The sequence below is a fragment of the Hyposmocoma kahamanoa genome, unplaced genomic scaffold (genome assembly GCF_003589595.1).
Source record: "Hyposmocoma kahamanoa isolate Upper Pololo Valley unplaced genomic scaffold, ASM358959v1 81, whole genome shotgun sequence".
Classification (NCBI taxonomy): domain Eukaryota; kingdom Metazoa; phylum Arthropoda; class Insecta; order Lepidoptera; family Cosmopterigidae; genus Hyposmocoma; species Hyposmocoma kahamanoa.
In genome coordinates, this window is record NW_020654080.1 from 4,709,397 (window position 1) to 4,721,987 (window position 12,591).

The 12,591-nt window shown below is 38.8% G+C and overlaps 1 protein-coding gene across 1 annotated transcript in view; it reads left to right on the forward strand.

The window, feature by feature from the left end:
* The window catches only part of LOC113234023 (tRNA dimethylallyltransferase), a 278,793-nt gene that overhangs the window by 258,382 nt on the left and 7,820 nt on the right, over positions 1-12,591 (forward strand). Inside the window, exon 5 of the mRNA XM_026469250.1 lies at positions 4-119. Within this exon, the coding sequence (XP_026325035.1) occupies positions 4-119 (116 nt within the window). The remainder of the gene's footprint in view (positions 1-3; positions 120-12,591) is intronic.

The window sequence follows — 12,591 nt, forward strand, 5'->3', positions numbered from 1 at the left end:
CAGGCGGTCCATGATGAGCGGCTGAACGCGAGAGTCGATCAGATGCTAGAGGATGGTTTAATACGGGAACTACTGGATTTTCACGACAAGCACAATAAGCAACGCGTAAGGGATGGAAAGTAAGAGAGTTTCATATTTTTTAATGATTATTATGATATTTTTATAACAAACCTTTTAGTAGCAGTAGAACTCCTTTTGAAAAAGTTCGTCCTGGGAGTACTGCAACTTTACTTATTACTGCGGCCAAGGTTTTGAAGTGCAAAATTACAAGCACATGGGACTTGTCAACTTAAGTCCTAGTGTGGCGGGTACAGTGCCAACACCTCCCAGATCTTTGCTATTTAAAAATCTGAGTGTTATGGATAGGCGTAAAATTAGATAGGCGAAAAAAACTTTCAGATATATTTCGGTGAGTATGCCCATGAGCTCCATCAGCTCATCCCACCTGCCCCCTTTTACCATTGGACATCCAGACGTACAGCGGGATATCATCCTTCATCATCTTATTTAAGAGCCACACTCTTGTCATTGTAGCCTTCTCACGATTCATAGCCAGTTCTTTGACATCTCTATAGCTGTTCACTTTGATCTCCTTTTTATTTGTTCACAATACGCCATTCTTGGTCTTCCTCTTTTTCTTTTCCTTTCTATCATCCTTAATTGGTCGATATTCCCTTCAGGCGTACTAAGCGCTTTTCATCATCTTTTATAATGCGCACAGCCCAAGAATGGAATTCCCTGCCTACGACTGTGTTTCCGAGCACATACAGCTCGAGTATCTGTAAAGTGCTACTGAATAGGCATCTTCTGGGCGAGCTTGTTCCATTGTAGATCCTATCTTTGCTCCAGAACTAGGTAGTCTAGAGCATGCCCATTTGTGCTTGTTGCAGATCTGTATTTATTTACTTATTTCCTTAACAAAATATATTGTGTTGAAAAAAAATACAACTACCTTTAAAAACTTACATCAAATACAAAATAATAAGAGACCGAACATAATTTAATGTAACAAATATTTATTTATTTAAATAACAAATATTAATTTAATAAAACAAAAATTTATATTAACAAGTCATTAATGCAAAATAATGATGATAATAATAATACAATAATAATAACAATGTCAAAGTAGATATCTTTATCACGTATAAATTAAAGTCAAAAGCCTCCAACAACAAATTCATCAATGCAATAAAATGATTTATCCAACTGGAAATGTTTCAAACCCTTTTTGAATGATATAAGATCCTGTGCTATTTTAAATTCAGCAGGGAGACCATTAAATTTTTTTGTTGTTTGGTATCTTGGACTATGTTAAACAATATTAGACTTCAGTGCTATTACATCATGTCTGTACTTCCTCCTAGTAACAAGCCTATTTGACTTGGTCTCCTTACTAAATTCAGTCACGTTAACAACTCCAAAATATAGAGACAAGGAACTATTAATAATAGTTAGTTATCTAAAGTAAGGTGTACAGGACTCCCAGGACAGAATTGTAACTATGGGTCTTATTGCTCTTTTCTGTAGGGCGAAAGCTTTTTTTACGTTATAGTCGTAGGTAGCTATTACCCCAAAACCTAATACTATATCTTAAATGTGACTCGACTAAAGCATGAGTACCATTTTGAAGTCAGTGATAGAGGCTTCATCCTGCAGGTTTCAAACAGCTTTTTTGTTGTATTTTTAAGTGAATGTAATGTTACTTTTTTAAAGTAAGGCCAATATAAAAGTTTCCAATAAAATTAACATTGTTACACGTCACAGTGCATTAATGATTTTTTAAATAAATAATAGACACACGCTTAGCCACAATCTTTCCTGATGTTAAGCGACGATGTGACCGACAATGGTGCGCGTGTGCCTAAAAAATGCCTATTCACTCTAGCCTTGAATAGTTCCGAATTGTACTTTTCGGGAAACATAGATGTACGCATCAGAAAGGAGGAAGCAAAGTACTTAGTGCGAAGGGGGTGGTATATCAACGACATACAGATGGAGTATTCCGGACCTTCTAGTCGACCGAAGGAGGAACGGTGAGGGTGGAACTAAATTGAAAAGTTCCTCCGCACACTTCCTTTTCCAATTATCAAATTCTTAGGTTTTGGTGCTTGTTACACGTAGGAAATGAAACAATTTTTTCTTCGCCGCCGAATCAGCCGTGATCATAGGATCTGTAAAGGACCCGAAACGTTGGTTTGTTTGAAAAAACAAATATATGCGATTTAATTCCGAAAAATTGTAACATTACATAACATTAACACGAAGAATAAAAATAAACTGACTCTCCTTGACAGTCGTCTTCACAAAGTCACAAATCCATTTAAGGGTCAATGTACTCTTCTGTAATAAGATTCCGGTTGATATTTAAAATTTACAATTTACGAGGCTTAAAACTATAGTGAAACAAAAACTTTACACTTAAGATTATTACCGCTTCTGCGTATTTGAATGACAAAAATCCTTGATAGTGACCGGATTAGCTCTTTTTTGTTCTGATTTATGTTTGAAATAAATACCCCTAAAGTTGCTTCGGCCACCAATCAGTCGATGTCTTGCTCCATCTGTCATCACCTTGCCTTGGGTACCTACCCACCTAACTCAAATGGGGCTGGGCGGGACACCTGTCCCGCCCAGCCCCATTTGAGTTCCATGATCCGAGTTCCAGCATCCTGGACTTTCGATCGTTGTCGGGTCTCAACGACTGATTGATGGCCGAGGATGGGCAAAGGAAGCGTCAGGCGCCCTTTTTTTTAACCCGGTAAAATGCATTACGCATACCACCGCGCCTGGGGAAGCGCAGGGTTATGTGGGACTCTCCTCCAGAAGGGAAGCCTACCCACTAAAACTCCGGGATGGTTCCATCTAGCCGCTTAGTGGGGGTTATGATACCGGTTGCCCATTACCCACGACCCCCAAAGAGCGGACGTCCGCGACAGTTGTTTGGCGCGCGAACCCTCACGGGTGGCCCTTGCCTCTTGTGCACCTGGGAGCTGCTTCCTGGAATACGTGGAAGTCGTCCTACCCTCTTGGGACTGGATGTTACGGGCGACGAGTAATCCCCGACTCGTCACCCGAGTCCCATTACGGCGCTAAAAGGCGCATTTCCGCGTGGCGCCTCCGCCCTGTCCTCTTCCGCTGGCGCGGATCACCGAAGATGTCATCCTCTCTGATCCGCTCCGCCGTCTCCTTCCGTGCTATGACCACCTCACAGAAGGAGCTCACCACTTCTCACGATCTCTGGTTCCCGACCATAGACTTAACTACAGCCGGTAACGAGAGATCGTGCCCCACCACGGCGACCATTGCCGCCCGATTCTCTGCTTACTCTGGGCATTCCGCCAACGTGTGCTGCGCCGTATCTTCGGCGCAGTCACACTGGTGGCAGACAGGGGTCGGCTCTCTCCCAGCGACCTTGTACAGGTACCTCGTTAAGGTGTCAGTACTTCCCTGGACGAACTCGTTCACAAGGAGCTCTACTGCTACAATTTTTTTATCTAGATTAAAGGGTAATTCAGATGACAAGCGTTAGAACTTTACTCTCTCGGAATCGCAGCCTTAAACCGGTCAGGAAAACATTTTCAGACCCGGTCAAGCCGTTTCCGCGTTAATAAGTGCGGTGACCCCTTAAACGCCTCTAAAGCGTTGTTATCTGAACCGACCCTTACAGTCTTTATTACCTCGATACAAACCTGACATAGATAACTAGCACTAAAAGTATTAGTACCACGTGTAAAATATAAGACACAAGTTCCTTGACCAAGTTACGGTATGTAAGGCAATCGTACCTTATCATAGAGATCATCGTCGGGAAATTATTGGAAAGAACGTATACTCATTATTTACACATTATTGTGTATACCTTGTCCCAGGTTCGTGAAATTCTAATTTTTTAATAAATAACAATTTATTGAAGAAAAGGTTGTAAAGCGAGTAAAAAGTGAGGGCACTTTTGCACTATTGTTTGCAATGGCACTTTTATTTTACAATTATACTATTATCCATAATTATACACGCCTGTGTCGTGTACTGTGTTCCGTGCCAACGCCTGTGTCGTGTACTGTGTTCCGTGCAATGGGTTCCCTGTTGCCGGAACCACTGAAAAAGCATCGCCGCACATGCAATGAAACGACACCAAGCTGAGTGGATGACGGATTCCGTAGCAGCACAGCATGCACATTGCTCATGTTATGACGAATCGTTTGATTATTTATTGTTACCGGTATTTGCTTCCTGTTTGTGTGTTATTTGTGTGTATTATGTAATTTTTGTTTTTTGTCCCCCTTTGTTATTTCGGTTTGTTTACATGTTATAATCATGTTTCGTAATTGTTAAATGTATGTGTGCTGTGTTGTTTCTTCATAGAATAAATATTTCTCTCTCTCTCTCTCTCTCTCTCTCTCTCTCTCTCTCTCTCTCTTTCTCTCTTTCTTTCTTTCACTGATCCTACATCGGTGCGCTGATTTAAGCATCTTTACTAAGTGCTACACAAATAGTGGATACGTAAGTGCGGCACCGACCGTACATGTACAAGCTGTTGTGATGTACAGTATATCAAAACTATTAACATTGTACATATAATTCGTGAATTCCCATTGAAACCACCATAACCTATTCTAAGTTCCGGACTTGTATTAATAGGAGTATGATGGATCGCCGTTTCACATAAACTAAACATGGGTCTGTGTAATAATATGCGGTTGTCTTCTGCTAAGTGAGATGGGGTCGAAGGGAAGATTTATATGACGACGTAACACACATTCCAGTATATGTAACTGCCTCATTTTTTCGAACCCCGGTTTCAGTATATAGCTTAGCAGTGGAATAGTCGCTTGGCTTAAATATAATGGTCTTCAACACCGCTCTTTGCGCACGTTCAAATGGCAGTAGGTAAGTCTTACAGGCGCCGCCGCTGCCCCAAATTCGGATACAATAACATATTATTGATTCGCACAAAATGCGAAAGAAACTACACCAAAAGAAGCGTCTGGGACTTTTTATTTTTATTATATAATACCAAGTGACGGGACGAACAAGTTGCAGTGCCACTCAGAGCTATAAATCGCAAAGATATTGGGGTCACTGCCACTGCGCCCGTCACCCTGAGACATAAGTTAACAAGTCCCATGTGCCCGTAATTTCACCTTTACCGTTCCAAACAGAAAATCATAAACACGTAAATACTACATACTCGTATACATCATTATACGAGACGAGTATTGTAGTACAACGCAGCATCATGGGACGACGTCGTCGCAACACATCATGTAGCATCGCTCTAAGCTATTTTGTATTCTAAAGTCTTTCTCATATATAGTACCATTATCATCGTCAACCCATTTATACGTCACACTGCTGGGCATAGGTCTCCTCTCAGGCGGAGGGTTAGGTCATAGTCCACGAGATTTCGCACGTAATCCGAGGGTTGTGAACATTCTTCGACGTGCAGGTTTTATCACGATGTTCTCCTACACCGGAAAGTTCGTCATATATGTCTCAAGGTAAATTTCAAATTGGCTAATTTCGCCCCATCTTGGGCGACAATTTGTAGTAAAAAGGCAGAACTTTGAACTTGAAAAGTTTATTGGAATTTAAACTGTCTACATATTTAAATTTTAATTTAATTGATATTCAATTATTTTTATATGAAATCACTCCACTAGTTTGTTATAATTATTAATACAGAGATCGAACGCTCAGAAGATTCCTTCGATCCGACCGGATTCGAACCGACGCCTTCTAGCATACCGTGCCAGACGCTATACCAACTAAGCCAAGGAACGAACCAGCTAACTAACTAGAAGACGTCTGACATAGATTTCTCATAGATGGCGCTACGGCTAAAAAGTCGTTGATAAAACCAAATACAAAGATACGACGCAAGCACATTTAAGAATTTGGGAGGTCCGCTGGTTCGCTCCGTGCCTTAGTTGGTATAGCGTCTGGCACGGTATGCTAGAAGTCGTCGGTTCGAATCCGGGCGAATCGAACGAATTTTTTCTGAGTGTCTGCATATTATTACACAAAAGAAAAGATACATTATGCAAAACCGAAAAGCGTGCGTGTGCGCGGAGTCCGTCAAGTACGCGATTGCCTGCCTGTTGTCCTACGCCTCGGCGACTAGCAACTAGGGGAGGAAAAACGACTATACTACAGCACATACGTTCCGAAAAGAGGTGAGGTGAGAGATCAGAAGTACGAGCCCGAATTTGAACCCACAGTTTCTGCTTGTGAAGAGGTTGGTTAAACCATTAAGCTACTACGGTTTTTTATATCTATGTATTATATCTATGGAAATGCGGAATGAAATAGTATAGTTCCTCCCTATGTAGTCTTGAGACGCTGAATGCCGTCAATTACGCTTTAAAGCGTTTTTAACAAGATCCGTTCAACTTGTGGCAGTTTAAAAAATGTGTATTTTTCTTCATCATAGTATCTAAAATGTTGTTGTTTCCGAAACACGGTTTTACAATATTTTTTAGACAAAAAAAATTTCAAACTTACCTCTTAAACTACGCTTTTAACGCACTTAGATCCGTAATATACCAAGTAAAATTGATAAAATTTTGAAGAATAAGGTATTATCCAATAATGAAAACCGTGGTTGTTTTGTTTTTTCCATTTTGAAACTAATTTTGGAAATAAACCCTTTTTTAGACGCGCGCAAAATGTTAGTAGTTTCTTCTCTTTTACACATACCATAGTCGGCAGTGATAGCTGAGACGCATTGCTTGGCATAAAACATAGATTGCTCAAGGTCATCGACGCTTTTCAGCGTCTTAACTGTAACGCTTTCAGCCAAATAAGGACTTTATTAACAACGCACAATAATGAGGTTTATTTTCATGCATAATTTATCGTATGGACAAACCTTTTTTTTTCGCAATCGCCCGCCGTCTGCGCCCGCACCAACGCCACAATGTTCATTGTCAATCTTCCTCTTTTGTTTTCAAATTGCGATAAAGAATTTCTTTTTTAATATAAAAAAAAATTGCTCACAGTTTCTCGTGTTCGTCTGGGAAATGTAATTTTGAACCCAAATTATATAGTAATTATAGTTTCATATGAACGCAAGCAATTGTAATCATAATTGGTAATTTAGGCAATAATGAGGTAAAGTAATTCTATTTAAACCTTTGAACTTACAACACAACTGTATTTCCCAAAGAATAAAGCTGTTTTATTCCGTAATATAAAGTTCCTGCCGCCGTTAGTTGAAAGGGAGCTTGTGACAAAAACTCATAACCGAGAAAATAATGTTTAAAGAAATTAAATTAAACAATGTCTGATCTACTTTTGTATTATACGTAACAAATTTTTTAATCGACTTCAAAAAAAGGAGGAGGTTTTTTGGAAAGAGGGTACCTTGGCAGTAGTCCCATTTAAATTTGAAGAAAATATTCCACCTCTAAGGGTAGCAAACTAGGGGATGAATCGGGTTTCGCGCACTTTCCGGTAACCCATTTCAATATAACTTAACGAATAGATGTAAGAAATTAAACTATTTTTCCGGATTTAAATCGCGTATATTTCTTTTTTCAAACAAACCGACCTTTCGGGCCTTTTACAGGTCCCATGGTCACGGTGGACATTCATCCGGAAAAATAGTTTCATTTCCTATATGTAACAATCGCGAAAACCTAAGAACTCGATATGAATAGATGTAATTTAAAAATAGTTTTTTAGTACTCTGTACTGTCCTGTCCTTTCTTGAAGTCGGTTAAAAACAAAAAGATACAAATCGAGTTCTTAGATTTTCGCGATTGTTACACATAGGAAATGAAACTATTTTTCCGGATTTAAATAGCGTACATTTGTTTTTTCAAATAAAACGACGTTTCGGGCCCTTAACAGGTTCCATGGTCACCGACGTTTCGGGCCCTTTACAGGTCCCATGGTCACGATTGACTAGATACAATTCTACTTAAAATATGCAATTAAAAAGATACAATTTTACTATGAACGATCCTATATATGAACGGATGGAGATTATTATAAAATGCGTTCGAGCGAAAACTATGCAAGGGTCTACACGCAAATGCCAAGTACAACTTATTCATATTACAGTTGCACAAATATCGACTTTAACGCAATGGCATAAGAACTTATTTACTTTACCTTAGCTTATAGGTGGGTGACGTTGGCGACCGCGTAAAATATTTATTTTGCAAATTTTAGTTCTTGTTATGATCGGTAGAGGCGTCATGCAATTTGCCATGCAAAAAATAAAAAATAAAAAATGCATAATCGTAAGTGGTAGATGGATACTAATAAGAATAGGTCACTATTACACTTAAAGGGACGAGAGAAGTGAAAATTGCTATATTAAAATAGCAATTTTCACTTTCTTTATGACAAATTCCATAGTTCATTAAAGGTACTATAATAATAATTCGCACCCATCCATGGTGTAATAAGGGCTCTTTTGCAAATGGCAACTTTTCAGGAGATAGGTTTAAATATTCTAACGAAATTACTCGATAACTTTTAATGCTTAAATAAGAAAGTTATACTATTTGATATACAGAGTGTTTCTTTTTAAATGGGACAGTATGGGGAAATCCCGATCATTATATGGGACGAATACTCAACTGCCTCTGTGGCCGATCGGTTACCATGCCGGACTCCCACGTCCTCTACGAGGTCCCAGGTTCGATTCCCGGGCCCGGAGAAATATTTGTATGGCCTACATTTATTTCTCTCGTGAGTTTGGGTGTAATTTATAGATGTCTATGTGTGTGTCCATGGCACCCGCGACACAGGGTTTTCCCTAGTGCGGGGCTATGTTGAGTGTGTACGTTATTATACAATTGGAACAGCAGAAGTTGGTCAAATTTAATTTTAAAAAATTGATCCCCATGAAATGATCCTTTCATGAAACTGAGTCGATCAGCACTAAAAAGGGCTAGGCTAGGTTCCATTGAAAACCAGCGTCACTGCCTAGTTTAGATTGTGACTTCAGCTGAATGGGATCCTTTTGCATACGCCACAGCCGCATACATGTCAGTATAGTATTACGTAACTTGTTGTTTAAGTGTTGTTACGCTGTTTGTGTTTGTGTGTGTTTTGAACCGATTTTAATGATTTTTTTGTTGGAAAGAGGGTAGCTCGGTAGTGGTCCCATTTAAATTTGAAGAAAACATTCCACCTCTAAGGGTGGCAAACTAGGGGATGAATCGCTTCGTCCACTACGATTTCTAACGTTTACGATTATTCGAACGGTTTCGCGCACTTTCCGGTGCGGTTCACAATAAGATCTACTGCTTCTAAATTCAGGACGTGGCGAACTGTAGTCAATATTTTCAAAAAAAAAAAAACTACCTGTGCTACCTTCCTGCGCAAGTGCCTGCATTATCTCTTGCTTGTAGGGTCACTCCAGTAGTTGTGGCATAATTTTTAAAATTTACAAAATATTATTTATAGATAAACAATAATACTGATACTTAGAAATAAGGCCACCTATATAGGTTTACAGGGATTCTACAAACATCTACCCGCAACCAGAAAAGGGTTACAAATGACCAAACATCTTACATTCATTACATAATGAATTGAAGGAATTTCTTTCGAAGAAATTGTAATTTTGTTTGACGTCGTTGTATTTTGACAATATAGTCAACCTATATTTTAACCGACTTCAAAAAAGGGAGGAGGTTCTCAAATCGGCTATATTTTTTTGTGTCTATGATACGCTATTACGAATTTGTGCACCGATTTCGATGATTCCTTTTTTTGTTGGAAAGGGGATAATTCGGTACTTTTTTTTAATAATACCAAGTGACGAGACTCACAAGTCGTGCGCCTGGCGGTAAGCGATGCTGTTCACTTACTTAAACGCGTATGTGACAAATGGTCAAATATCCGTTCCAAATAGCAAAAGATAGAGCACAAAATTCTCTTTTCAAAACAGTAAAAATTAGTTAACGTGTTCGTCTTATCAGAACTTATCCAAGCGGCGCATAGCTGAAATGTCATTAACCAATTTCGATATTCTGAAAATGGTTTTTTATGATATCTCAAAAAATTATTTTGTCGGTTAGCGGACGGCAGAGCGACACGCCTATCCATAACGGTTTCAGTGCCACTCAGAGCTTTTAATCGTAAAGATCTTAGAGGCACTGCCACTGCGTCTGTCACCATGAGACATAAGCTGACAAGTCCCATTTGCCTGTTTCACCAAAAAAAAAGTAGTAATCGCATTCAAATATTCCACCTCTAAGGATGGCAAGTTAGGGGCTGAATCCGGTTTATTGGATTTCACCCACTTTCCGTTAACGGATTTCGATAAAACTTAGCAAATAGATGTAATTCCACAAACTTTTTCGTTCGGTTTTTTTTTTCAGTTATACAGCTTTTTTATTCTCATTATTATTGTTTATACTGGTAACGATTGTACTATCCCTTGACATTATTTTTTTAAATGTAATAGTATGACATTGATAAAATTAAATACATTATTGTGTTCTGTTCTATGGTTTCAGTAACCAATATGAAACTATTTTTCCGCATTTAATTCGCGTATATTTGTTTTTTCAAACAAACCAAAGTTTCGGGCCCTTTAGGCTGCCTTTCCACCAGAGATGTGCGACGTGGCGAAGCAGCGTGCGAGGAAAAATCCACCAATAGGATTACTTCATTTTCCTAGCCTCGCTTAGCGCAGCGTCGGTGGAAAAGGATTAGCGGAGCTAAGTATTTGTACATACAAAATAGCGAGAAATGTGTGCCAGAGAGAGTGCGAGAGACGCGGGCGAGGAATGTGTGCAAAACGGTGTAGGAACCTAGAGTTGATACTGAAAGTATGACACCAATTAACACTGACATATCGCCACCGCTCACCACGCCACACCCTACCCCGCCCGCGCATAGCTAAAAAGAGTTCGTAACGCATCCTCGCAAAGCTTTGGTGGAAAACATTACACCGTTTCACAGCGCCGCTACACATCCTCGCACCGCCTCACTACCTCGCACATCTCTGGTGGAAAGGCAGGCATAACAGGTCCTATGGTCGCGGTTGACTGAGGCGGTAAAGTCATTAACCAGTTATGTCTAATATTAATGCGGTTTGCATTCTTATTTTTTCCACTATAGTAACAAAAGTTATTAATTAAATACCTTATTTTTAAGTTTATAAAGAACATTCCAATTTACGCTACATATATTATGTTTTATAAGTTATTTTATTTTAACAATATGAATGTTTATAATTTATTAATACAAAGATTCGAATCCGGTCGGATTCGAACCGACGTCTTCTAGCAAACCAACACGGAACGAACCAACGGACCTCAGCGGAAGGAATTTTTTGTAAGTGTTCCATCTTTGTATTAATAAAAACAATCGCTAAAACCTAAGAACTCGATAGTAAATATTATTGTTACATTTAATTAAATTTTAAGTCATGGAGATTTCAAACGAAATACTGTGGTTGACAATGAGCCATAAGGAGCCCTCATCTCTACTTAATACGGTAAACCTGTCTAAAAATCAATAGACAAGTGAAAACGTTGCAAGCAAGATGGCGCGCGGGCATTGTCCTGGAGTATCTCTACTGTGGTCCACGGTTTCGGGTTACATATGCGTACGCGCAGTGTACATGGATATGGTTGATTTTGATACTTATAAGTACAAATTGATTTTAATAATGAACTTATTTTTGGAGCATAGGCCACATGTGAGTCCAATGCCGTCTTGGACTATATTGAACGACGTGATTAGGTATACAAAATGTCAAATTTTATTTTAATATTTTGACTAAAGCTACTATTGAATAGGTAATGTCTTCCACGATGCTGAGCGGCTATAGAAATAAAGAAGTAGGTACCTACCATAGGTATAATAAACTGCTGCCTCCATGGCCGAACAGTTACCATGCTAGTCTGCCACACGGAATTGTATGGCCTACAGTTATTTCTTTCGTGAGTTTGGTGTAATTTTTGGTAGTCGATGTGTGTGTCCATGGCACCCGCGATATAGGGTTTCCCTAGTGCGGGGCTACAAAAAAGCCACATGTGATCACGGGAATCGAAATGACCAAATGTGAAAAAAAAACATTCTGTATTTTTATGGTGCCGATCGAAAGGTTAATATTATTAGGTTTTTTTTTTATTTGGGTCAACAAACAGTAGACACAGTTAAAACTTATAATTAATTTTTTTTACAGTAAATATGTAATCATTGTGTCACGTCACCGTCACCGTTAACCACTAATGCATTTCTATTGAAGTACTGAAGATTAAATAATTAAAACACAGTTATTATTTACAATACAAACCGACACGCCTTATGATCTTAACATATAATATTACTATCGACTTCCCAAAAAATTTGTTCTCCTCAAGTCGTAGAAGTATTACAACATTTAATGCGTACCTTCTAATTCGGCTTGCCTTCTACATACAACAACAATTACCTATTGACACATAAGACTATTTTCTACTTCAGTATGAAAATATGAAATCACAATGTTATCGTAATCGAAATTCCAAGACCGAAGTTAAATTTGCAAATGTAAATAAACTGCTAAAATCATTGACTTACAAATAAATGGACGACGGGTCTAATACAAAAACCACGAAAAAAATGTCCCAAGTC